The 27256-nt window shown below is 45.8% G+C and overlaps 1 protein-coding gene across 13 annotated transcripts in view; it reads right to left on the bottom strand.

Moving 5' to 3' along the window:
• Nucleotides 1-27256, bottom strand: part of WDFY4 (WDFY family member 4) — a 298286-nt gene that overhangs the window by 198956 nt on the left and 72074 nt on the right. For all 13 annotated transcript variants that reach the window (XR_010146870.1, XR_010146871.1, XM_016918236.4 and 10 more), the window contains 7 exons: nucleotides 23744-23837; nucleotides 9519-9733; nucleotides 8384-8478; nucleotides 7206-7440; nucleotides 6695-6771; nucleotides 5358-5579; nucleotides 4071-4249 (listed from right to left, as the gene is read on the bottom strand). Coding sequence is in view for 11 of the 13 variants with exons in the window: in XM_016918236.4 (XP_016773725.4) it covers nucleotides 4071-4249; nucleotides 5358-5579; nucleotides 6695-6771; nucleotides 7206-7440; nucleotides 8384-8478; nucleotides 9519-9733; nucleotides 23744-23837 (1117 nt within the window). In the remaining 2 variants the exon portion in view is untranslated. The remainder of the gene's footprint in view (nucleotides 1-4070; nucleotides 4250-5357; nucleotides 5580-6694; nucleotides 6772-7205; nucleotides 7441-8383; nucleotides 8479-9518; nucleotides 9734-23743; nucleotides 23838-27256) is intronic.

Genomic DNA, 27256 nt, shown 5'->3' with positions numbered 1-27256 from the left:
TCACAAAGCTTTATTTGTAATAGCCAAAACCTGAAACATCCCAGATGTCCTTCAATGGATAAATGACTAAACAAACTATGGCACATCCATACCTTGAAATACTACTCAGAAATAAAAAAGAATGAACTGTGGCTACAGGCAAAAGTTTGGATGAATTTCCAAGTATACTTCCATATATTGCTGTGTGCCACATTACAATGTTCCAAGTCAGTGTCAGAGCACATATGCAATGGTGGTCCATCAGATAATAATATCATATTTTTACTGTACTTTTTCCATGTTTAGAGTGTTTAGATACACAAATACTCACCACTGTGTTACAGTTGCCTACAGTATTCAGTATAGCAACATGCTGTCTAGGTTCGTAGCCTAGGAGCAATAAGCTATACCATATAGCCTAAGTGTTAGGTTAAATGAGAGGTTAAATGAACTAAGTAGTATACAAGATTTTCTATACTTCGAGGCCACACTATTTTTTAAAGGGATAAAACTGAAATTACAAAATATGATAAAGTAGTAGGAGGGTAGCTAATCTTTTCTCTATTTTTGAGCTATTTCAAAATGCATTTATATTATTCTTATAATTACTATAAAATCACTATATATAAGATATATACATTTGATATATACATCTTTGATTTTATACATAAGATATATACAATTGTACATATATAAATATGTACAATTGGCCCTGCATATCTGGGGGTTCCATATCCTTGGATTCAATCAACTTTGGCTCAAAAATATTCAGGAAAAAGAACAATAAAAAATAGTGCTATAACAATAAAAAATACAAATAAAAAATACAGTATGACAACTATTTATGTAGCATTCACATTGTATTAGGTATTATAAATCATCTAGAGCTTAGTTAAGCATGCAGGAGGGTATGCATCTATTATTTGCAAATACTACACCATTTTATTTAAGGGACTTGAGTATCCATGCAGTTTGGTATCCAGGAAGGGTCCTGGAGCCAATCCCCTGAGGAAACTGAGGGATGACTGTATTTTTCTAAATGAGAGTTTACAGAATTTCAGAAATATTCTTTTTCACCCTACCAATTAAGTGAGATTTTCAAATAAAAACAAACCAATTGTTCAGCCATCAAGGCTTGCCAGGAGTATGATTTTCTGTGCTCTCTTATCTCTCTGTTCTCACAGGCACAGAGTCCTCCTCTCTCTCCCACACTGAAGCACCACTCACCCCTCCAACCCACCTTGCTCCTGTCTTCCAAATTCCCAGTGTATGCACACTGCCCCATTCAGGTTGCCTAATAAATGTCTAATGTCTCATATCGTTCCCAAATCATTTTGCCCAATTCAAACTATTAAAATGCTCCATATCTTTCCAAATTTATCTAAGTTTCCTTTGGCAATAAAAACAAAGGCTCAGCATTTTAAGAAGGGCTGTTAAACTAGTCAAATTAAGCTGAAGTTCTCACATCTTACTCTTGTCCAACAGATGTTTGCATCAAAACACAGGCCTTTATGTTTATCTTGGTTGAGTTTCACTTGCTGGTCCTGACCCAACTTGTTGAGATTATTTTGGAAAGCGCACTCTGTCAGTCTTGGCTTTGGCCACTCCATATAGCAACACACCACTCCTGACCTCCCTGTTGATGGTCCTAGGCTTAGCAGGTCCCGCAGGGAGGATGTTAATGCCTGTACCACTTCACCCAACCACACTACCAGCCAGTCATGTTCCTCCTGTGGCTGCACATTCAATTCAGTTCATCAAGTGTTTATTCCATGCTCACTGTGTGTCAGCCCCTGCGCCAAGTTCAAGGAAGGTACAAACATCAATAAGACATGCCTCAAGGTATATGAAGTATTTCACAAAATATCAACATATTCTGTGAAAGAAGACAAGAACAAGTGAACTCAGTAATTGAGCCTAAACAGATAAAAACAAAGATATTGCAACTACAAAAGACACCACACCTCCCATCCCAACTAATGTGAGGGACTTCTGCTTCCTCTCTAATGATAAGTCCAGCCCTGTTCCGTGTCTCTACCTTCTGGATAAAAGTTATTAACATTCACAGTCACCAAATTGCACCTCTTTCCAGCAGCACCCAATTCAGAACAGACAGACCTCCACTTCTTTAAACCCTTTTAAAAATCACCTAAAATGAATCTAGTTTCTGTAACAAGCCACTCCTAACTCCTTACTACCCCATGGGATAGGAAATCTCTTGCTATAGTCAGTTTAAATCTAATTTTTATTTTATACTATATGTATGTTCCTGGAGGTCTTTGGCTTATAAGCATAAATAATTCTTAGAACCTAAAACAATTCTTAGCACCTTATACTATATGTATGTTCCTGGAGGTCTTTAGCTTATAGGCATAAACAATTCTTAGCACCTAAAATATTAGCTAACACATAACAGGTGCTCAATAAATATTTAATGAGGAAAAGAAGAAAGAGAGAAAGGGAAGGAGGGAGGACTGATATTGTTAATAGTTGCAGAAAAGGTTAACTATGTTTTGAAGGACCTGTTTTTTCAATGCCCCTGTCAAAATCTTTCTGGTCAGCCAGGCGCAGTGGCTCACACCTGTTATCCCAGCACTTTGGGAGGGCAAGGCAGGTGGATCGCCTGAAGTCAGGAGTTTGAGACCAGCCTGGCCAGCCTGGTGAAACCCCGTCTCTACTAAAAATACAAAAATTAGTGGGCATGGTGGTGGGTGCTTGTAATCCCACCTAGTCAGGAGGTTGAGAAAGGAGAATCGCTTGAATCCTGGAGGCAGTGGTTGCGGAGAGCTGAGATCGCACCATTGCACTCCAGCCTGGGCGACAAGAGCGAAATCCTATCTCAAAAAAACATATATATATATATATATATATATATATATATATATATATATATAGACACACACACACATATATATATATACACACACACACACATATATATATATACACACACACATATACACACACACACACACACACACATATATATATATTTGGTCATCACTGCCTTTTTTTGATAACAGAACTTTACCAGCAGATGGTATCAAATTCACCTATATGTGTCCCACAGAATTTGGGACTAAGAATTTGTTCTCATCTGATGACTCTTAACCTGGAACAACTTTGACCCCCAGGGTATATTTGGCAATGTCTGGAGATATTACTGGTGGTCACAACTGGGCAAGGTCAGGGGAGGAACACTATGGCATTTAGGGGGAATCCAGAAACCCTGTGTATGTAAGGTTCTCCATTCTGGCTGCATATTAGAATCACCTAGAAAATTTGACAAACATTAGTAAGTTGTCAAATTACCTGACCCAGAGAGATTCTGATGTAATTATTCTGGATGCAGCCTGTGCAAGAGAACTTTAAAAAGCCTTTGCAGGTGATTTTAAAATGCAGCCAGCTTGGGATGCTCTCCCTGGAACTTGTGTGAAAATCCAGCCATACCTGCCTTCTGTGGTCCTCTGGGCCCTCTCTTCTCTGACAATGGCTGCTGGCGCCTGCCAGCTCCACCTTTCCCCAGCTTTCTCTTATACCTGGGGTGTCTCTAAATGACAGCCATGAGATGCTTCCTCCAGCTATACATTTGCATTCTATTACCTTCCTCATGGTTCTTGCTCTAAATCTGACGACACGTGTTGGTGTCTGCCCACTCTAGTGTCCTGCTCCTCCGTGTGGTGCAAAGATGAGCTGCGTTGGCCTCACCTGGGAGCTTCTTGGAAAAGTCATAGCTTAGGCCCTGCCCAGACCTCCCTGAGGAGTTTGCCCCTCAAAATGAGAAGCTTTGCTTTGTTCATTCTGGAGTTTTCTATTTTCATGAACATGACTATTCTTAGAGACCTGGATGCATGTCTTGCCTTCTGCCCTGGTAGTGTGACCTTCAGTGCATTTTCTAAAGATGTCCTTTTCATGTCTGAGCTCAGCCAAGTTTCCTGAACAGTAAGGCAGATTTCATTAGATGCCAACCCTACCAGTAATAAACAAACAAACAAACGACAACAAAAACATAGAATGAAACCGAGGCCACTTCAGGGTAGTAGCAGGAGGTATGGTTGTGGGGCAAGTGCAGCTTGGAGGAGCCATCTCACCTTGGCAGAGCCAATGACCTGTCCATCCAGACAGGTGGAAACTGTACAATGCCTTTTCATTTCCTTAGTGACAACCACAGCCAAGTGATGCCACTGACCACAAGCCAGGAGCTGGCCACACCTGACCTGAAGCTGGCATCCTGCAGAAGGCTCGGAGTCATCCTCAGGTTCCATGACATCTGGAAGACAGCATGAACACTGAGTCTCACGTGTGGTGCTACACTGCAGGAACCCAGGAGAATGGGGAGGGCATAGGCGGACGTCAACCACTGGGCCTTGTACCATGGAGCCCTAGACCCTCCTCTCATGAAAAATGACAACAGCAGCAGCAATAGCAGCAGTCATTCTTTGAGCTCTTCCTTTGTGCCAGTTTTAAGCATGTTACAAATATCAACTCATGTCATGTTCACAGCCCTGTGAGGTAGGCGCTCATACATGCCTAATTTACCATCCTGAGGCACAGAGAGGTTGGGTGACTTGCCCAAGGTCATACAGCCAGGATTCAAACCCAGAAGCCAGGCTTCAGGTCTATCCCAAGGTAGACTACCTCCACAGAGACTCCATTGTAGGCCGAGTCCCAGAGAGTTGGATAGGCAGTTGTGCTGTGTACAAGGGTGTCAGCCACTTCCACTGTTTCATAGGGCCTCCCAGTGTTTTTCCCTATGAAACAGTGACACTCTCAGGACACAGGAGAAGAACAAGTGGCCAGAATCCACTGGACTTGACCATCTCAGGCAAATGAGCCTGGAGAACAACGCTGGGCTCCAAAGGGCAGAGCCAGGGCTGGCCTCTAGCACTGCCAAAGGAGGGGTGGCCCTGGGCGCCATGCCAAGCATGGGCCAGCCTTCTGGGTTTAGGGTTGAGCATATGTGGGAGTGCCTATATGTCTGTAGCTGCTTCGGCTCCAGCTAAATTGTGTGTGTTCTTCACAAACCTCACTCAGGAGAGGATGCAGCCTGTGTCCCAGCAAGGCAAAGCCCTGGGTCCCATTGTGACTGTTCTGCCAGGGCGAAGTTTCTGAAAAGCCACGGAGCATCATCTCTGAAGCTGTGCCAAGGGCTGGGGCCTCATCTGCCTGACACTTACAAGCCTAGAGCCCAGGCCACAGTGAACCACAACAAATATTGTAGACCTTTCACCAGGTGTGGAACCCAAGGGAGAAATTTCAAAGGATGAGGAGAAACAGAAGGTCACCAGGTTTCTAACCACACCTGTGTTGAGAGCTTCTGACTTAGCCCCATTTCCCCCACATGTGGATGAAACTGGCTTTGGATCCCAGCACCTTACCCAGAGGCTGAAACTCCTTCTCTTCTGTAGAAACAACCAAGGAGAGGTCGTCTGGGCAGAGGCTGACGGAGAAGCAAACAAAGGGTTGCTCAGTCCTGGCCAGGTGGCGCACCAACGTCAGGAAGCGCAGCGGGTGGCCCTCAGTGGCAGCTCCATGCCGGCTGATCAGGAACCAGCAGGAGAAGGTCAGACCTCCAGGAGGAGGGAACGGTCTGGTGGCACCTGGGTGGGAACACAGGCATGCCCTCAGGCTTTGTTCTGCCCTGCTGAGCATGCATGTTCAGATTCACTGTGGTGCTGATTTAGCCCAGGTGCAGCACCTACTGTGTGTCTTGCCTAATCACCAGTTGTCTCCTCCCCATTATGGCATGCTGCCTTGCCAAGGGAGCAGAGAAGATCTCGATCTCCCTGAGGTCCGTCACACATGGGCTCCTGGTCAGCTGATCTATAGCCAGGCAGTGTGCTCTGTGGGGCAGAGGACCTTGGCCTAGCTCAGCTGAACCTTGGATAGGAAAGGGCACCAATCTAGGAATGCCACGTGCCCTCCCATCACATAACAGGGTTGGCGATACAGACAGGTCCATTGTCCTCACAGAACAGGCAGGATCAGTTGCTGCGTCCTCAGACTTGGTGCCAACTCACATGGAAAAACGTCATGAAGGCAATGGCTCCCCAGCACCCATGATCCCATAGAAACCCCAAACCCAATTCTCCTAACAGAGCGTGTGGCTCAGGCAGCATCAGGCACTTGCACTGTCCCACCCAGCCTGTTTTCAGCTAAGTGCAGTGCTGTGCATAGAAGCCACTTGCCAAAGATTGGTCTGTTCTCAACGGCCATCAGCCCAAGTCATATTTCTCTCTAGAGAGAGATCTAAGGCAGGTAATGTGTCCATCTCAGCCTACATCAGTCACCAGCGAAATGAGCCAATTTTTCAATGTCAATTGAGTCCCTAGCTATAGGCTGGACCCTTGGGATGCACAATGAACAGAACATCTTGCTCTAAAAGAGGAGCAAAGTTGAAGAACAACTCATCTGCAGATACTCAGGACCAAGGCAAGACTCATGTTTGCTTTTCTTTTTTTGAAACTGGGTCTTACACTGTAGCCCAGGTTGGAGTGCAGTGGTTCAATCATAGTTCACTGCAGCCTGGAACTCCTGGCCTCAAACAATCCTCCTGTCTTGGCCTCCCAAATTGCAGTATTACAGGTGTGAGCCACCATGCCCAGCACAGCTCACACTTTATTGAAACACCAAGTAAATATCTGCAATCAAGGCTATCTGAAGACTCATACTTTGGAAGGGATGGAGAGCTAAACCATCTGGGAAAAACACCTACCTGTCCCAATTCCTCCAGAGACAGAGTACTCAGTGCTGGTTCCCATAACTGTGGACAGGGTTGGAATAAACAAACAGCTGGAAATAGAAAATTGTCTCAGATCATTGGACTGCAAGCCAATCTCTTGCACTGACACAGCTAGTCTGGGCCATGACATCTTCCCACTCTACCCTCCTGCCGGCACTGTAACCCTCCTTAGACCATAAGGTCCCAAGGATGGACTGTAGCTGGTGCTGGTAGGATGCCTAAGGGAAGGAATTGCACTGCAGGCAGGATGGGAGGGTGTTCCAGAATGCAGCCACACCAGGGAAAAGAGGGTCTTGGCCCTCCATAGCTGGGGACAGAGCCCCTGGGAGGCCGCTGAGTAGGCGGGTGTCCATGACCCAGACATTTTCCTCTGCTGAGTGGTGAGATTCAATGGGAACTACAAGTTTGCAATCAATATTATAATTCATCAGAGGCACTGCAAAATTAATAAAGTGCATTTTAAATATGTGAAAGCCTGTCATACCCATAACCTTCCACGGACATGTCAAATTCCACAAACGATGGGGCCAGGGCTGCCCTCTGAGGCTGCAGGTTGCGTGGGGAGGTCATGGAGATGAGGCTCAGCGCCGTCTGAAGAGCAGTAGTTGAATCCTGGGATTCCCCCAAGGGCTGCGGGGCCTGTGTGACTCCAGGGTGCAGCCCAGCATCTGGGGCAGCTGGCCAGGGCCCCTCAGCCGAGCCCTGTGCAGTCTGTGACCCTAGGGCAGCAAGCAAGAGAAGAGATGTGTCTCTGCTCAAAGCATTTCTGTCCCGCTTCTGACAATAACCCCAAAGTATCTGCCGCAGCCCAGAAAGAGAGTTCCGCACAGTCACCAGGTACTCCCTAAGCACCAGCGAGGGTGGCTCCCTGGCCCCCAGCCCGGGCCCCCTGCTGAGTCTGATAACAAGGAACGGTGTTGCTAACCTGCTCCTTCTAGAAACTTTTCTTTCATTCCAGCACAGATCCCTTTTCCAGCATAGCACATTCTACTGCTGCCATCTCTGTCTCTGGCTTGCCCCATTGGAGTTACTCGCTGGAGCTTTGTGTCTGCTCACAAAGCCCACACTTTCCTTCACAGCAGCCTCTCCTTGTAAGCTCTGGGCTCCCACCGCAGCTGTCAGCCCCAAGCTTGATCCCGCACCCTTGCTTCTCCACTGGGCCTGCCTGTTTCCTTGAGGTCTTATGTGATCTTACATTCAAGGTGTCCACGACTTTCTTTTCTCTAAGCTGGTCCCCTGGCCAACATTCCCCAGGTACTAGGCCTGACACAGGGGTACCACCTGCATCTTGGGCCTCCAAGGCTCTGACATGCCCTTGAGCTGTGAGCTGTACAGAAGTCTTCCCTGCACACCTCTGTCTAGTGCAGCGCCACGTACTGCTGTGTCATGAAGGAAACTCTGTCTCTGCTTCCATAATCTGGAACCCAAAGGGATCATCTGTCTTATATGTCTGGGTGGGGGTTCATCTTTCTCCATCTGGATATGGTCTTTCTCCAGAGACCAGGAATTTCTTTGCTTTTTCCTCAGTTGCTCCATTGAGCAGCAGACAAAACCATGTTTAAACCTGTTTGCTTTCCCACCTGTTGTAAAGGATCCCTCAGCAGGAATGCCTATCATCTTTTAATTCCCATTAACCTGCCCCGTTCTTGCCACTGTCCTCACCTGAGCACCCAGGGTTGCCTCTGTGTGCGTGAGATGAATCAAGGATTTTTGTTGTGGCCGACAGAGATGAGGGAATTCCAAGACCTAGAAACTGTCTGAACATAACATACAAGAGGAAAAAATGAAGACATTTTACTAGCAACAGTGTTCTCCAACTTTATCCTGACAACTGTCCTAGATGCCTGGAGCTCCCTGACCTCCCAGCCCCACTGGAACACCCTTTCTGAAAGCAATGTGGAGACAGGGTGTCTCTGCCCTGCCAGCCAGACCAGACCAGAGAGCTGGTAAGTTTAGGAGCCTCAAGATGGATGTCATAACAAAAAATAATGTCACAAAGTAAATTTGTCGTAATTGTTTACAAGTTTCTAATGGAATTTCCCATGCAGCACTATAACCAGCAGCCTCCTCTGGCAGCTGTCGTGCCCACCCCTGGGTCCCATGTCTGCTGGCTGGAAAGGCTGTCTGTGTGCCCTCTACACTTGCTCCTGTGTATAAGCAGCAGGGCCCCCCGCTCTGTGCATGGCCCTCGGCACTCCAGGTGGCATAGGAGACTCCTGCCCTCCCCAGTAGCTTCCCTTCCCTCTGCTCTCTTGTCTTCCACGTCTGCTCCCTGCTTCCCACCCTGTGCACCTTTGCACTTTCTCTCCCTGCCATGGCTCTCCAGGAATGTGGCTTCATGCAGAGGCTGACAGCAGGAAAGCCCCCTGGAGGATCCAGGTGGGTTCTGCCCCATCCTCCTCCATGTCTGCAGTCCCTACATGCTTACTGCCCAACTCCCTACAGGACACAGTCAGCCCCTCCCAGCCCCACCCCTCCCGGCAGAGCCTTCCAGGCCCAGTTCCCTCCTCTCTTTGTCTAGTGAACTCCACAGGCCTCGGAATGCAGCTCCACTTCCTTGGAGCCCCCCCCAGCCCCCACGTGATCCATTAGAGGGGGCTATGTCTGCTTTGTGGGCACCTGCACACTGCCTGGCACAGACCCAAGGCTCAGCCATGGACTTCCAGCCTTGAATGCCAGGACAGAGCCGTGCCCTCCATCTGTCCCTGCAGTCTCTCCACTGCCCATTGTGCAACCCCTGCCCTGCAAAGGACATGGCTGCCCAGCTTGGCGGCACTGAATATGCAGCATGTGGTACCTTAGCACATCCGGTTCAATGGCCTGGGAAGCGAGCTTCTCAAAGATCCTGATGAGGCGTGAGTGGAGGGGGCTGCCACTGGTGACCAGGGCCCTGTGGCAGGAGGCCATGAGGGTCCCAAGCAAGCCTGCTTCGCACATGACCTGGCGGTTCTTCTCCGACTTCACCAGGGACTGGATATGAGTGGCCAGGGAGCACTGGATCTCCTCGGAAAGCTAAGAGGTGACCAAAGCAAGCTGTGAGCCCTCCAGGGCAGAACACCTTGTGGACAGCTTTGATAGGCTCCAACTTGGCCTGGGGTGAGTTGTGGAACAAGGAGACTGCGCCCACCATACCCCATCCCCACTACACCCATGCCTGTCTCAGGGTTCTTCCAGTGCCCTCCTCACCTGGAGGGGGGCAAGTCTGTGGGAGGCAGCCTCTGGCAGGACACAAGCTGCCCAGGTCAGTGTGGGGAGAGGTCAATGGCTAAAGATGGAGGCCACATGCCAGCAGGCAGGAGGCTGCGTCTGCCTCGTAGACGTGCTGTGTTTGACCCACACAATATTTCAGCAGTTTCGGAATTAACTGCTAGCATTGAAAAGTCTGAAGATGTCACATAAAAATCCAGACTTGTGGCCTCTCTCAAAAGATGGGACGATCTGGCCATGCTGGCTTGCACCTCTGTGGGGGGAAGGTGGCTGGTGCTGGGTGGGAGCTGTGCCCTCCAGGGGTCCAACATCCCCCCAGCTTGGCTTTACTCCCCTAACAGTTCCTGTGTTGGAGTTCGCACCCCCGGAGTAAAAGGTGGAATCTGCCTGGGAGTACAAGACTAAAAGAAGTACCACTTACCAAACATACACACTCTGCCTTGACAGATACAGGCCCCACCACGGACATCTCAAACCACACTCAAAGTCTGCAGGCCAACTAAAGTCTCTGGGGAGAAGCGTTTGCTGAAGCCACTCTCATCCCCTGGGTGCCATCTCCCTCCACCCACCCTCCCATCATCCTGTGCCTGTCCCTCAGTCCTAAGCACATGCTGCCACATGAATAGCTGTGCTCTTATCTTAACCCTGAACTAGGTTTCCAGCTACTTCCCTCTGCTTATGTCCTTTGAAGCACATAGAAAAGAGTGCATAGACTGGGCTCAGTAAATATTTGAGCCTAATACCACACATTGCTTTTACAATCATTCTTTCATTGTAAAAATATAAATCTTTGGAATTATCCTTCCCAGCCTGGATAAAGGGTTTGGATTTGGTGGGATGTTCCTTTACAAAAACTCTTAGGACTGTCCACATTCTCTTTTGTTGCTGGATAAGATGTCGTATCAAGTGAGAGGGATACAGGTTAGATCTTAATGGAATTTTCCTTGTCCCAGTGGATGCTACTGTGCTCCATGCAGATCTCCTTCTCCAGATGAGAGGTATACCTGCCACGGCTTCCCCTTCTCTGCAGAACTGCCCTCCACAATGGTTGAACTCGTTTACAGTCCCACCAACAGTGTAAAAGTGTTCCTATTTCTCCACATCCTCTCCAGCACCTGTTGTTTCCTGACTTTTTAATGATTGCCATTCTAACTGGTGTGAGATGGTATCTCATTGTGGTTTTGATTTGCATTTCTCTGATGGCCAGTGATGATAAGCATTTTTTTTCTCATGCTGCTATAAAGACACATGCACACGTATGTTTATTGCGGCATTATTCACAATAGCAAAGACTTGGAACCAACCCAAATGTCCAACAATGATAGACTGGATTATGAAAATGTGGCACACATACACCATGGAATACTATGCAGCCATAAAAAATGATGAGTTCATGTCCTTTGTAGGGACATGGACGAAATTGGAAATCATCATTCTCAGTAAACTATCGCAGGAACAAAAAACCAAACACCGTATATTCTCACTCATAGGTGGGAATTGAACAATGAGATCACATGGACATAGGAAGGGGAACATCACACTCCGGGGACTGTGGTGGGGTGGGGGGAGGGGGGAGGGATAGCACTGGGAGATATACCTAATGCTAGATGACGAGTTAGTGGGTGCAGCACACCAGCATGGCACATGTATACATATGTAACTAACCTGCACAATGTGCACATGTACCCTAAAACTTAAAGTATAAAAAAAAAAAAAAAAAAAAAAGAACTGCCCTCCACTAGGTAAAAGCTGCCCTGCCCAGGGGCCATGGAGCCCTACCCACCCAAATACACATGCACACACACTTACATGCCCCCTACTTACATACACACGCACACGTGTCCATACACACATGTACACGCACATGCGTCCACACACACATCCACACGCACCATACATGCCTGTGTGCACACACACACATACTCCAGGCTGGAGCCAATGAGGCCAGTGCCCTTGGGACTGTGTTGTGCAATTCATGCCTCAGAATCCCAGGGGCTCCGGCTGAGACAAGACTTTGCTGTGAGCGCATCCTCCTTCAGCTCTTTCCCTGCCCTGCTTCCCTCACTCTCCTTCCCTCCCGAGTACTTCCCTCAACAAATCCCACATACCTGGACCCCTGTCTCAGGCTCCACTCCCAGGGAACCCGACCTGAGGCACCAGCATTCTTTCCATGTTTTATACCTTTGCCGCAGTTTGTAGTTTCAAGAAAGGAGATCAATGGCCATGTAAATGAGTTCTAGACCACCAAAGTGAAGCCAGGAGAAGCTGTGAATGCACTACCTGAATAATCTCTTTCTAAGGAGGACTAGGGTCTGGTCTCTTCACATCACAGACCACCTGTTACACCACCCAGTAAGAGCTTTCTTGGAGTCTTCCCTGCTTCCTCTCTTCCTATTCTTTCTCAAACAAGAATGAAGTGGCTCTCAACATCATCTTCTGGGTAAAGCTCTAGGCATTTAAAGATGAATAAGACACTGTCCCTGCTTTCAAGGGATTCACAGATTAAAGGTGATACACGTGGGCAGACACATTGTCCCAGCACAGTTTGAAACGTGCTCCAGCAGAGAATTTACAACATCGAGCACAGCGGATGGGGTGGTCCCTGCAGCCTCTCACACATTTCACAAGGCTCTTGAAGTTAGAAGGGACTCAAGGCCTGGCATCTACTGTGAGGGCCAAATTTTATCCTGGGATGAGAATATTTCCTGGGTATTTAGGCTGCGGCAGGCCCTTTTCTAAGCATTTTGACATGTATGGATTATGCAATCACTGTGAGAAGCCTGTGAGGGAGGCACAATTATCATACCCATTTTACAGATGGGGAAGCTAAGCCCAGAGATGGAAATTGCCAAGAGCACATGATAAGGCTAGAACCTAACTGACCCCGAACCTCTTGCTCAGAGTCACCTCATTCCACCATCTCCTCTCCACACGGGCAGTCATTTGAGGGGTTCCCTCCTAAAATTGGTCGAGTATGTTGCTAGCACTAAGTGACAGAAATAAATAAGATAGTGTTCTTCCATATGTAGCTAACACAGTTTTGTAGCACGTATGTTTCAAGGATTAAAATGTATGAAGAAAGATATTTACACTGTTCATCAACAATTTCTAGATTGTTTTAAAAATTGGATGGCTCACCCAGGCCCCTGTCACAGCCTCCCGCCTGCCTTCCAAACACATGGGCCCTGTAGCTCTTGCCTCACACTGATGGCATTCAGAGAAATCCCCATCTCTAAGACATCTTCAATAACTTTTCTGGTTTAAAAGGTGAGCACTGGGGGAAGGGGGATAAAACGACATTAGATTAACTTTCCAGGGGGACATCCTTCCCAGGCTGCATTTTGCCATTCTGAAATGTGACCATTTGCCAGCATTGCTGTTTTCCTGAGCACATGATGTCACTGATGTGGAGGAGAGGTCTTGCCTGGAAGACAGGGTCCCCTTCCCCAGAATGTGGCATCTGCACAGCCAGCCTGAACTGGCAGATGGACATGTGTAGCCCAACAAGGATCAGAAACTGAAAGCAGAAATGCCAAAGTTAATTTGCTCTGAACTATTCCATCACTTTCACTCTTCCCCATGGAAATCCACCCGAAGTCCTTGACTCCCTTCCCAAGGCCTTTTTTCTGAGGCTCCAACTCTCTCTTCCTCCATCCACCCAAGCCCAGCCCCTGCTTCTCTTCTCAAAACAGAAAAGTAACATCCACCCTCTTGCCTTGAATATCTCATCTCCCAAAACTTGGATTATTTTATGTGGTAACTGCATTATTTCAATTTAGGGTGAGAGTTGGGATGCAGTCTGTATGAACCAAAAGGCAAAAATAACATCACAATGTATTATTCAAAAGAATTAAAAAGAAATGTCTACGATTTCCAGTTTTTATTACCAGCACTTCACTTATTGCTTTGGGGACTTCTGGGTTTGTTCTGGTTTGTTTTGGTTTTGCTTCTTTCCCCCCAACATAGCAGGAATACTTAAAATCTAAATATGCAAAAAAGAAAAACAGAAAGTTTTCAAAAGGGAGAAATGCTGATCTTGTCTAATGATGCCACAAGTTTACTCCAAAATTGCTCAATACCCCGTAATGGAGGAGAGAAAATTGATCGTCCTCATTATCACTGCAGCTCTGTCAATACCAATATTGCCTTGTTTTGAATAAAATGTGCTGTTTTTTTCAACGTTAGTTCCAGTAAAATGGGGTTTTAGTGAAAATATGAGCAGTAGCAGGAAACCAGTGTGGTTTCTCCCCCTACAAATGGATTGATTTTCCTAACGCATATTACTTCCAACGCAGGAGACGGGATGGAGGTGCAATTAGGACTCAGTGGTAAGAGCACAGGGTCACCAGGTTGGCCAGCGGGCTGGGCCCGCAAGGCAAATTAGCACAGAGTGATTTGCGGGGCAGCCTTAAGGAATTTTCTGCATTCTTCACTTAATGGTCTAGCCTTTAAGTCGATGCTGTCCGGCTGTGGATGTTCATTCTTATGTATCGCTCTCTCTCTGTTCCCCACTTTCTCTCTTGGTCCAGATTAATATGGTCCCCAAAGCCCAGTGAGCGCTGGGTCCTGGAGCAATGGGTCCCCTAAAGAGGCATGGGTGTTGGGTTCAGCATTCCAAGATATGTGCGTCTTCTGCATATGAACAAAGTCGTCCTCACAGAAATGAAAACCACCAGAGAGGCCCAGTGCCTGCTGCCCCAGACACTCTGAAAGCACTAGGGGCTTTACTGAGCTACTCAAACTTGGATTAATGATTTGTTCCAATTTGGTCAAAATGTCCTTTTCTTCATGATTTTGAAGAGAGATGATAGACTTTAAGTGACTTAAGCTCTTTATCAAAAGACTGTAAGTGAAATGCCAGCAATAAATGGGGCCTATGGATGAGCTTTACTTGACAAGTTATGGCTTTTACCACTGCCTACTTAGAATTATGTCTCTCTTTATATGAGCATGAACTTTCCATTTTGCCACGGTCCCTCAGCCTGATATGCTGCTTCACAGTGCCCTTATGGCCTGGTAGGCTTGGGAGTTTATGATCGTGGTTTAGGTGTAAGAGATTCCAACCCCCATGGAACCAGCAGAATCCACATGTAAAGGGCCTGGCTTCCTCAACGTAACTAGGCAGATCTGTAACCATGGGGGTGGGTGGGTGCCTGCTCCAAACTTTCTGTTTCCTTTCCAAATTACATGCAGATGGTGGGCAATTCGTCCTGTAAACAGAAGTCCAGGATCTCACATCTACAGCATATTTCTCTCTTTCCCATTTTTCTTCCTATCCTCCACTTTTGTCCCCTCTGTACTGCAGCCGTAGTGACAGTCTCAGCTTCTGCTAAACACCATGCCCTTTTCCAATAATGCCTGAAGCTGGGAATGTCCTTTCCAATCCCATCCCTTTGCTGAGCTCCTGCTTATTACTCAAGAGGCAAGTCACGTGTCCCTTCATCCAAGAAACTTTTTCTGACTTTCCCAACCAGCACTGTCCATACTTCAATCATGTTAAATTTCACACTATGGCTGGTTCTTTCTCTCTCTCTCTCTCTTCTCCTCTCCCACCCCCACAACACCGTGGGTGGCTGCTCGACCCGTGACTCTTCACCTTGGTTTCCCTAGTGCCCATCTCTGCCTTAGACATTAGACAGAATAGCCGCCTAGTAAGCACAGGCTACTCTAAAACACAATAGGCGCGCCTAACCCAGAGGGCTGACAGATAGTCAGAAAGAGTGACGTGCCAATGAAATGTTGAAGGATAATGAAGAGAGAGCTAGGCAGGTGAGGAAAATGGGCTTTCAGGGAAAGGAAACAGCATATGTGAAGGCGGGGCAGGTGAGAGTAAGCAGAGCCTTTCAAAAGGTTGGGGGGTCATGAGGCAGAGTTGCAACATTCGGGCCCTCGGGTGCCCTGCAAAGGGGCTCGCTGTGCTGCTGGCCATACCCTGCCCCATGCCAGCGCATGGGCAAGGCAAACACTGTGCACGGAGCCCTGAACTCCTCAGATTGCCAGTCCTGGAGGGCTGGGAAGCCTGGAGACCGAGCACTGACCTTGCTCTTGAGAACTGCTTGGAGATTCACCCACTTCTGGTGCAGCTGATCTGAGAAGCCCCCAAGTCTCTGAAGCAGCCTCCACCAGATGTTCCAGATGACAGGACTACCCTCCAATTTGTTGTCCCCATTCTAAGCTCTGGTCCCAGGCCCAGGCTAATCCAAATCAGTATCCTAACACCCACTCCAGGCCCTGGTACAACAGTCCCCAGTGTGGTCCCCAGCATGAAAGTAGGGCTTGTTGCTCTAGAAGGTCCCCATCTGTAGAGAGCCTGCCTGCCCGGGACCTCCCAGCTTGGTCCTGACTTTCTGGGGGTCCTGGAAGTGGACATGTCTGTGCCCCAGCTCAGAGCCTGCCCACCCAGCTGGACGCTAAGCTCGCCCACCCCTAAAAGGTGAAATTCATTATATGATGTCCTCACTTCACTTGGGACTATTACTGACCTTGCCCTAAACCTGCTAGGACTTAACACTCTTCTGTCCTTCCCCACCCAGCATAGACATGCATTCAGACATGGCACAGGCCTCATTGTCTCTGCTGAATTTTGATCCCATGGATTCTGATCCCTCGCTCAAGCTGACAGGGACCCTTCTTCTCCCCATTTTAACATCTGATGACTAACTGCCCCTCCCTACCTTAAGCCAGCTACACTCAGCTTCTCTTAGATCACTGATAAAGTGCAGAACCAGCCAGAGAAAGTACTGAGTCTTCTGACTCATAAGCAGATATATTAACATACAGTTCAATATCAACTTCCTGTTATTAATTTATCAATAGTGTAATGTCAGTTGGAAATATACCTAAAATATATTACCTTCCACTTAATAGTTTCAGAATTTTATATACCATGACCCAGAACACAGACTGTCAGAGCTAGAAGAGAAGGGAGCAGGCGTGGGGAGCCAGCCTCTGATGTACGCATACACAGGGCAGGAACTGTACTAAGGACTTTACAACTATGCTCTCTTCTACTTTTCTCAATGGGAAAATATCATCACACCCATTTTGCAGATGAGAACACTGAGACTTAAAAGGGTTCCATCAATCTCATCAGGCCACATAGCTAATGGGTGGCCGCTCTGCCATGCCAACACAAGCCTTACTCCAAGGCTCATGATTTTGATACTGCATCATGCAGTGATTATAAAAAGCTGGAATTTAGTATCTCATATGGGTCATAAATTGATGGCCTAGAGAAGTGTTTCATTTGGTGGGCTTCATTTGGGTGGGCTTCTGCTTCTGTTTCATGTCCCCTTAATTAAATGTAGACACCTTTAGAAGAGCAAGTGCTCTCCTTTGGCCACAAGCTCCACCACTGACTACTGTATTCACCTGGCTTCACTTATGCATGTTCATTACCTCTCTGGACCCGAGATGTTGAGTCTATGATCTCTGTGATCCAGGCCAAATCTGAGTAGTTGAAATTGAGATACAGAGAAACAAGGTAGCCTACGTATGTCATGGAAAAGGAACATTACCAAGGTCAGTTGATAATTAGGCCAGGGCTGAATCCATCTGACTTTAACTTATACCACCATTCCACATCCATAGAAGCTTGCTTTTTATCCCTTCTTCTCCAAGTGAGATTATGTCTGTTGGCTTTTTTAGTTTTTAGTTTTTAGGTTTTTTTTGAGACAAGGTCTCACTCTGTCACCCAGGCTGGAGTTCAATGGCACGATCATGGCTCACTCACTGCAGCATCAACCTCCTGGGCTCAAGAAATCCTCCTGTTTCACTCTTCCAAGTAGCTGGGACTACAGGTGCACACCACCATGCCTGGCTGATTTTTTAAAATTTTTTGTACAGATGGAGTTTGCTGTTGTCTAAGCTGGTTTCAAACTTCTGGCTTCTAACAATCCTCCTGCCTTGGACTCCCAAAGTGCTGAAATTACAGGCATGAGTCACCATAACTGGCCCTATTTGCTCTTTTTAAGAGACTACCGTGAGAAGTCACCTGGATTTTGACCAGAACCTGAGATTTTCCACTGAGGAATAATAGAAATACTTTGTGTAAGGGGCTCAGTGGGAAAGAGCATAGGAAACAGATTTTGAATGTATTTGGGATGTCCAATGTGTTATAATTTAACAAAGCAAGAGTCCTACTTTACCAATTTCCTTGTTGGTGGAAATGGCTCTTTTCAAATAGCCTGCCCTTATGCAATGCTATCCAGGGCTATTAGTGCTGTCAATATTTTAGTTACTTGAAACTCATACAATTAGTTCAGTGTTTGAAATACAGACTAATTCCAGAAAATGGCACCCTTTCTAAATTTAGGCATAAATGAGTTGATAGATACATGCAGCCCTGAACCCAATCTTCTCAGTGTCTTGCCAGGCTGTTCTGGAGGCTTCCATGGCAGCAGTGTCTTCACTGCAGCCTTTAGATCTCTGGAATTCACCCAAAAATAACGCGAGATGCAGACTGAGGATGATAATAGTCTCTCTAATGTCCTGGCCTGACTGTGCCATTGCCTTTCTGTAACCTCCCACTTCCCTATGAGAAAGGCAACTTGGTGGGCGGCAGGAGGTCTGGTCCTCAGGTCAGGCACGTACACTCACTAGTGCAGCAATATTGATTCTGTTGCTTAATTCCTGCGAGTTTCAATTCTTTATCTGCAAAATGGGTCTACTGATATCCACCATGCACGGTTGTTATAATGATTAAATGATAAAATGCTTGTAAAGCTTTTAGCAACTGATGATAGTAGCTGCACCATTTAGCAAGTGTGTCCTGTGTCCCTGTGCATGTTCTGCTCACCATGCTAAGCTCCATGCATTGCTCCATGTAATCCTCACAATAACATTTCAAAGAAGATGACATTATCCCCACACTACACAAAGGAAGTTAAGAATCAAAGAGGTTAAATAATTTTCCCATGGCTCTGTGACTGCTTGGTGACCCAGCTGAGACTTGACCACAATCTGCTGTTTTCAGAGCCTGAAGTCTGCCCTCTATGGTAAGTGTTCAGTAAACACAGTGATAATGACAATGATGACATTGACAGTGATGTCAATGAATGGCAACCCAATAAAGTTAAATTCTCTTAGCTCAGCATTCGAGGTCCTCCACAATGTGGCTTCAAGAGACCTTTCTAGCCCCACTCATCCATATGTTCCATTCATGTGTTCTATTTTAGCCTTTTCATCCATGTGTTCTATTCTAGCCCAGCTTAACTATTCAGAGTCCCTAAATAGGTATCTTTATGCTTCTTTCTGTGTCTGAGCTTCTCTTTCCTTCCTCTTCTACCTGATCTGTCATAAACATCCCTTTCCTTTAAAGCCTAGCTCTGGTGTTCCACCTCTCTGAGTCTTTCCCTCTCCTGTGTCCCAAGGCCTTGTGGGCAAACCTCGGTTATAGCCATCAGGATGTTGTTTTACTGTCTTCTACACTTCCCTGCCTCCCATCCTCAAACCCAGATTACAGGTCCTGTGACGTTTGTCTCTGAATCCCCAAAGGCACATAGTAGGTGTTCTGTAATTATTCACAAAAGCAAACATATCACATGGGCAGCTACACAGTCTGGCTCCAACCTCTGCTAAACTAGACCTGGCTTTCCACTCTCTGCATTGTGATTGCCTGGTGCACAGCAAACACCCTCAGTTAAGACCTGATTAGAAGCCATAGCTCTCAAGGAAGTGGAATGGCATTTGGGACTGGAAAGTCCTTCCAATACTGGTCAGAGCTCTAGCCCACGGCCACATCTCTTATGACAGAGCCTCATGGCTGCTAAGCCTGCTAGAAAGGGAAAGTATCTTTATTCCCAATTAGTTACTTTTTTCTGGGGCCAACTCAGCTCCAAAAGAACTGAGCTGGACTCCATTTTTGCATTGTGCATAGTAAAAATCCCACTATCCAATTTCTGCCAGAAGCAGAAAAACAGCTGGAATATCTGTTTCCAAAAGCAGCTCGTAGAGTTAGCATTTTGGAGGGGAAAAGAACCTCCGGAACGAAAGGACCACAGAACAAATGTAACGTGGCCATCACTGGAAATAAACTAGAAGAGAACACCCATAAGGTTAAGTCGTGGCCTCCAAGATGACATGTGCACTTTGGAAAGCCATCAGTTTCTCATCCATAGAGGAGAGAGAGCAAGTGAATAGTGTAAAGCGGGTATAGATGTAGGGAGTATTAGGAACCACCAAGCTGACCTAAAGGAAGATGACAGGAAACATACTTTCCATCTTGCTAGTAACACTGCCATCTACTGAAACTCTCTGCTCCATTTCCTACACCAAAACCTGCGGAGGCCTGCCGTTTTGTTTCAGCATTTCCTTGTGTGGTCTCATTTCTCATTTGATTCACTATTCTATCTGTTGTTGTGAGGTTTCCCCACTCCCTTACAGAAATTAATTACTGTAATTATCCAACTTTAATAGCTGCTGATTTGGCATCTGCAGAAAATACTGGAGAAAATGCACTACATTTCATTTGCATATTTGAGAGACAGCGAGGGAGAATTAGACTTTTCCTAAATTACTTATTGTGACCTGAATATAGAAAAAGTAACTCGCTCCAAATGGAATTATCAGTTGCATACTTCATTTGTCCAATTACTGTCATAGGATAAGCAAAGAGCAGAGGTTCTTCCCCATATGGTGATGTGATGACTCAGGGAATTCATCTAAAACTGAGGCTCATCCATGGAGTTTCCAGGCCTGTAAGAGGCCACAGTGGAGTTTTGCAGAATACATCCATCAGCAACTGTTTGACTGCTAAGACCACCCAGACCACTGGCTGTGTCTTTCCAATTGCAAGTACAATGCGTTGTATGAAACACAGCTAAGGAAGCCAGATGCCCTCACAATAAGGCTGTTGTACCTGGAAAGGTGTGCCATGCCCAGAATGCATGACCCTGCATTCTGTGAGAGCTGCAAAGATCAGGAACCCATTCATCCAACATATCTTAAGCTTGGGCCAGAGGTGTTTCAGATCTTCCCCTCACCATCACCACAATCTTAGAAAGCCAAACAACTTTCCTGAGCCCCAATTACCTGCAGAATGGGAAGCATCTCATGGACTTCAAAAGGTTGCTGTGAAGATTGGAGAAATAGCATTCCTGGCACAGAGGTGATGTCTAATGTGTAATAGTCTCCATGTTGTCCCAGGTAGGTCCTGGCTTAAATACCAAGCCAGAGAATGTAAGATCCCAGACTCCAAGTAATTCACGGGCTACAAGATGGGATTTAGGGGTCAAATGTTTTTACCCATTTGTTAGATGAGTAAGGTAATGACAGCTGCTGATCTTTGAAGATATTTCCCCACAGGCATCTCTCACCTACACACACCTGTCACCCCTCACAGAAGAGGAGGCTTTTGTCCCCTCCTACTAAGTCTAAGCCGAGCCCCTGACTAACTTTGACCAAAGCTGGCTTTTCCTGGCCTAAGCCCTTGGCAGGCCTGGCAGCTTCTGCTTTTGTGCCTGTGGGGGCCAGGAGCCACTATGTGCCCTGCTAAAGAGTCTGCCTGGAGGGACATAGGCAGAGGCCAGATGGAGAGGGCTATGTAGAGGAGACCCCAGGATCCCACTGACAGCTTCAACCAAGGCCCCAGGTATGCCACTCAGCTAAGCCAGCTTAGGAACCCTTTGCCAGGGAGCCAGCCTTGCTGAGGTGCCACAGCTGAAGAGGTCATCCTGGGAGGTTCAACCCCACCAGCACCATGTGGAGCAGACAGGCCATGCCTGTTGTGCCCTTCTGAATCCCTGACCCACAGAACCATGAGAAATGACACGGATGTTTTTAACTTCCTATCCCAGTTTATACCAGCCTATCCCTTTCCCAAATCTCACTGTTATGTGTATCTCTGCCATTGGCTTCACAGCACTTTCCCATCACTCTCCAGCAGGGGAACAGGAGCAGGAACAAGAAGTCCATTCCCCAAAGAAGGGACATGGAGACATGAAACTGGGTCAGGCCTTTTCTTAACTCCTGTGCCAAACACTACAGATTTCCTTTCCTGGAAACAGTTGCTGTCCCAGAGCTTCTGCTCCGCCACTCCACTTTTCTCACTGATCTCAGAGGACTTGCAATATTTTTATGAGGTCACTGTCATTTTTAGGCTGTGACTAATAATGCCAACTAGTAGCAATTTCTTCCCCAAACATGTTGCCTCCATCTGAACTCCTGGACAAAGCAAAGCTGGACTCCTCATTGCTTCCTGGGAGTGCCAGGTCCCTCTATTCATCCTCTGGAAGCCACTTCTATGTATAGGGAAGACCAGGAGTCCTGCCCCAAGGTAAGGCCACATTCAATACCAGGTTCACAACTGGGCATCCTTGAGAGTCATGTGCATTGTCTGAACTCACATTTCTCCATTGGTTAAAATACAGGCAGTGATGCCCTCGACAAAACTGCAAGAGGAATAAATAAGCCAAGAAAGGGCCAAGCATCAGCCTGGGACAGAGTAGCTGCTCAAGCCAATGAATCCTCTTTCCTTGGCTGCTGATAAACCTAAAGTGGTGCATTTCCCAGGCCTTCCTCAACTCTGCCCAGCTCTTTCTTGGAACTTCTAAGGTATTTGTTCTTTATCTTAAGACTGCTGACTCCAACTTCATCTTGTTCTGTTACTCCATGCCCTCACCCATACCAGTTTTCCTTCCCACAATGAGGCTATTAGTTCTGCCGGGACAGACACTTGAGAGTCGCCTTGGCCCTCTGCATTACCTGTAGCCTCCTCTTCTTGGAAGCCTGTGATTCTGCCTCTGAACAGGTCTCTTAATTCCTTTCTTCACACCTTCTCACAGACACCACCCTAATCCAGCTATCACCACACATCACATGGACCGCAGGCAGAGCCTCCTAACTCTTGCCCCTTGCCTCTTCCTCTCAACCCTCATTCCCTGTCCATTCTCCACCAAGCAGCCAATGCAATGTTTTTCACGCAAAATCTGATCGTGTCACCCTCCACTCACGTGAGAGAGGCTTCTTGTTATCATTTACATTGGCAAGGCTCCCAGAAGCCTGCATGCCCCATTATCCCCATCATCGCCTGACCAGGGAGCCCTTGCTCCTGGCCCTTCCAATTTGCTCCTCCCCTAGTCACCAACAGCAGGCCCCTTCCCACCCAGTTCACACTAGCTACTCACCCTTCAGGGCTCTGCTTACATGTCACCATCTAGAGACGGCTTCCCTGACCTCCAACCCTTTATCTAAATTAGATTTAATGAGATCTGTTCCTACCTCCATTCTCATTCTTCTACCTCAGCACCCTGTTTTTCCCTGTAATATCACTCATCACAATTCATAATTTCATATTCATTTGTGAGCTCATTTATTTAGTCTGTCTGCACTGTCACTACCTCCTCATCCCCATCATAGAAGCAGGCTCTGTGGACAGTGTCTATGCTCATCTTGCTAGCTGTGCATGAGCTGCACAGAGCACAGGGCCAGGATCTCAGCTAGCATCCAGGAGACAGATGAACATGCCAGGGAGCAAAGGACTTCCCACCAACGCCAGGTGCTGAGCCTAACACCTGGGACTTGCCTTACGATGGTTCAATTATTTTCAGTTGTTTTTTTGTTTGGCTGTTGTTCTTAGAAGGTAGCTTTGTTAACAGAAGCGATCTGTTTTGGATGGCCTTGCAAGGGTGGGCACAACTCAGTCAAGTGTCCAGGACACCCTGGTACTTTCCCACTATAGGTGTTTCCCATGGGGAACTCTGCTAAGGCAGGGCACTGAAGACACGGACAAAAGGAAAAAAGCTGTCTTGGGTCAGAAGGCATTTGAGAGATCAGTCATGTGAAGATGACAAAACACACATATTCAACATCAGGTACCTGTGGGTGATCTTCATGGTACAACCGAGGCAGCAGCCTCACCATGATGCACACGACCCCGGGATGCATGATTGCAGCATCTCCCTCATCCATCCTGCAGAGAGAGGGAGAGCCAGACATGAGACACGGACCTTCCAGTTTCTTTCTATTTTCACTGAGCTTCCTGGATCTTTCTTTCTAAGACAGATCATGGTACACATCCTGTCTACCACTTATTACCTAGATGACATTGAACTACTCCATCGAGCCTAATTTCCTCCAACTCTAAAAGGCATTGACAGTACCACACTTTCCCCCTACAGTCATAGAAGAATGCTTTTGTGCTCCAAGGCACAGTGCCTGACCCATAGTTGATGCTCAGTGAAGTTAGTTCCCTGGTTTTCTTCCCTTCCCTCCAGATACGTGGGAGATTGAGAAGCTCTGGTTTCATATTGAACACACACACACACTCACTCACACACACACTCACAGGCTTCTGGGTCCCTTCAAAATGGTGTAAGCACACTCAGCTCTGTCCCACCCCCTGAATACCGAATGCAACTAAAACACTTAGAACACATGGAGCAGCCCTTGGAGGACTCTGGAAAGTAAATGGTAGCAGAGAAGGAAACCAAACTCAAGCACTATGAACTGGCAATGAGCTTCCTGGGCTTCCCCTCTGCAGCATCCCCTGGTGTGAACTCACAGGTAGCCTAAAACTCACAACTGTGCACAAGGTGTAGACATGATGGAAAGAGCTCCAAGAGAAGTCCTCTGTTTCTGGTCTGAGGAGCAGGAAAGGAGGTTTTACAGGTCACAGAGCATGGAGGAAATCCCCTGGGATTTTCTTTGTTTGGTTTCCCCATTCTTTCCCAACCCATCTTTCAGGCAATTCCCTCAGCATCAGCAACAGCAGCAGCAGCCAGGCAGACTCTAAAACTCTCAGTGAAGAGAAACTTTCTCTCTGACCAGAGGACCTGTAGTCCCAAGAGTGTAGGTAAAATTCCCATTGCTGTTTTCTCCTTTTCTCCCCTCACTGCATGGCCCCAGAGACAGATACCAGTGACACAGGGAAGAACAGAGAAACAAAAGCGCCAACTCTAGACAGAGCAGGAAGGGACCCCTTGGGAGCCAGCAAGTTTTAAGGAAAGGATGAAGAAGAGGAAGCTGAGGAAAATGTAACCACAAAGTTGTGTATTAACCTCTGGGCTCAGTTCTGACTGTGTATGTGCATCTGACCCTAACTAGGAGGTAAACCACCACACACAACCAGTTACTGCATGAAGCAAGTGAGCGCACATCAAATGTCCCTGCAAAGTCTTTGAAAACTGAACTGATACTGGAACCAGAGAGTCCAGGGAAGATGGGCAGAAACTTGCAACCTGAACCTAAGTGGGCTAGTTCCCTACCTTAAGATAGATAGATAGATATATATATATATATATATATATATATATATATATATATATATACACATTCATTAACATTCTCTATAAGATGACAACAAAGACCAGAGTTCATAAGATAAGATTCAAAATGTCCAGAATACAACCTGAAATTGCTCAACATAGAATGAACCAGGGAAGTCTCAACATCTCATGTGGAAAAAGACAACCAACAAATGCCAATGCTGAGATGTCACAGATGTTGGAACTATCAGACAAAACCCTTAAAGCAGTTATTAACCCAATTCCAAGAAGTAAGAGTGAACATTTTTCAAATAAATGAAAAACAGAAAGTTTCAGTAAATAAATAGAAGCAATAAAAAAGAATCAAGTAAACGCAACAACTGAAATTTGTTTAAACTCACTAAATGAGAACAATAGGAGAATGAGATGAGAGGAGAGTCCATGAACACGAAGATGGAGCAATACAAGTTGCCTAATCTGAACAACAAAAAGGAAAAAGATTACTAAAAATAAAGACAGACTCAAGGTCATGTGTAACAAAGGATCTAACATTTCTGTCATTAGAATCCTCCAAGGAGACGAGAAAGAGTATGGTATGAAAGAAAAAATGTTTGAGAAGTTTTTAGTACTTCTTTCTTCAAAGCTGGTGAAATACATAACCTTAAAGATTCAAGAAGCTCAGCAAAACGCAAATAAAATAAACAAAAAAAATTATGCCCAGACACAGCACAATCAAACTGCTGAACACTAAAGAAAATTTTAAAAATCTTGAAAGCAGCCAGAGAAAAACAACACATTACATTTAAGGGAACGACAATTCGAATAACCTTGGATTTTCTCATAAGAAAGCAGAAGTCATGGAAACAACATTTTTAAAGTGCTACAAAAATACACACAGAATTCCATATCCACATGCTTCCAGAATGAAGGCAAAATAAATGTGTTCCCAGATGAAGGAAGACAGATTCTTGCCATCAGACTTGTTCTAAGAATAATACTTTTAAAATTTCTTCAGATGGTAGGAAAATAATAACAAAATAATGAAAGGAAACTTCAGGGATGAAGAAAGAGCAACAGAAATGGTAAATATTTGGGTAAATATAATACACTATTATTGTTCTCTTCTTAAGTTCTTAAATTTAGGTATGATGGTTGAAAGTGACATTGTATTAGATGTAATACATAAGACAACCACAACAAAAATAGGGAAGGATAGAGGGAACGGCGTAGAGGTAAGCTTTCTACAATCCATTTGAAATAGTAAAATGTCAATTCTAAGTAGACTGTTAAAAGTTAATTAAGTATACTGCAGTCCCTACTGAAAGCACTAAAAAAAAAGGAGAGACAAAAAAGGAGAGTCAAAAAATTCAGTAGATAAACTCAAATTGAATACTAAAATATATTCAAATTGTCCACAAAAAGGCAGGCAAACAGAAGTAGAGGAACAAAAAAAGAGTAAAAAAAAAAGAGAAAACAAACAATAAAATCCTGAACCTAAATTCAAACATATCAATAATTCAAACACATTAAAAACTGATAGACACTATTGTCAGAATGGAAAGAAATAAAAACAAAGCTATATGCCATCATTAAATATTGTGATATAGATAGGTTAAAAGTAACAGGATAGAAAAATTTATACCATCCTAACAGTAATCAAAAGAAAGCTGGTGTAATTCTACTCTTATCAGGGAAAACAGACTTTAGAGCAAGGAAAATGACTCAGAATAAACAGATTATATGATATGATGATTAAAAGAGACATAACAATTCAAAACGTGTTTGCACTTTACAACAGAGCATCACAATTCAGAAAGAAAAACTCATAGATCTGAAAGGACAAATGGCCAAATCCACAATTATAGTTAGAGAGTTCAACACTCCTCTCAGTAATTGTTCCTTCAAAGTCATAAACTACCTTCAAACGGTTTTCTCTGAAGCCACAAACTACCAAACTCAACAAGAAGAAATAAGTTGCCTAAATCATTTATAGCTATTACAAAAACCGAATATGTAGCTAAAAACCTGCCCACAAAGAAACCTTGAGGCTCAGTGTTTTCACCAGCAAATTCTACCATACATTTAAAAGAGAAATAACACCAGTTCTACACAGCTTCTTTCAAAA

Source organism: Pan troglodytes, chromosome 8 (genome assembly GCF_028858775.2).
Source record: "Pan troglodytes isolate AG18354 chromosome 8, NHGRI_mPanTro3-v2.0_pri, whole genome shotgun sequence".
Taxonomy (NCBI): Eukaryota; Metazoa; Chordata; class Mammalia; order Primates; family Hominidae; genus Pan; species Pan troglodytes.
Note: the sequence above shows the minus strand (reverse complement) of the source record. Positions and strands in the feature narration are given on the sequence as shown.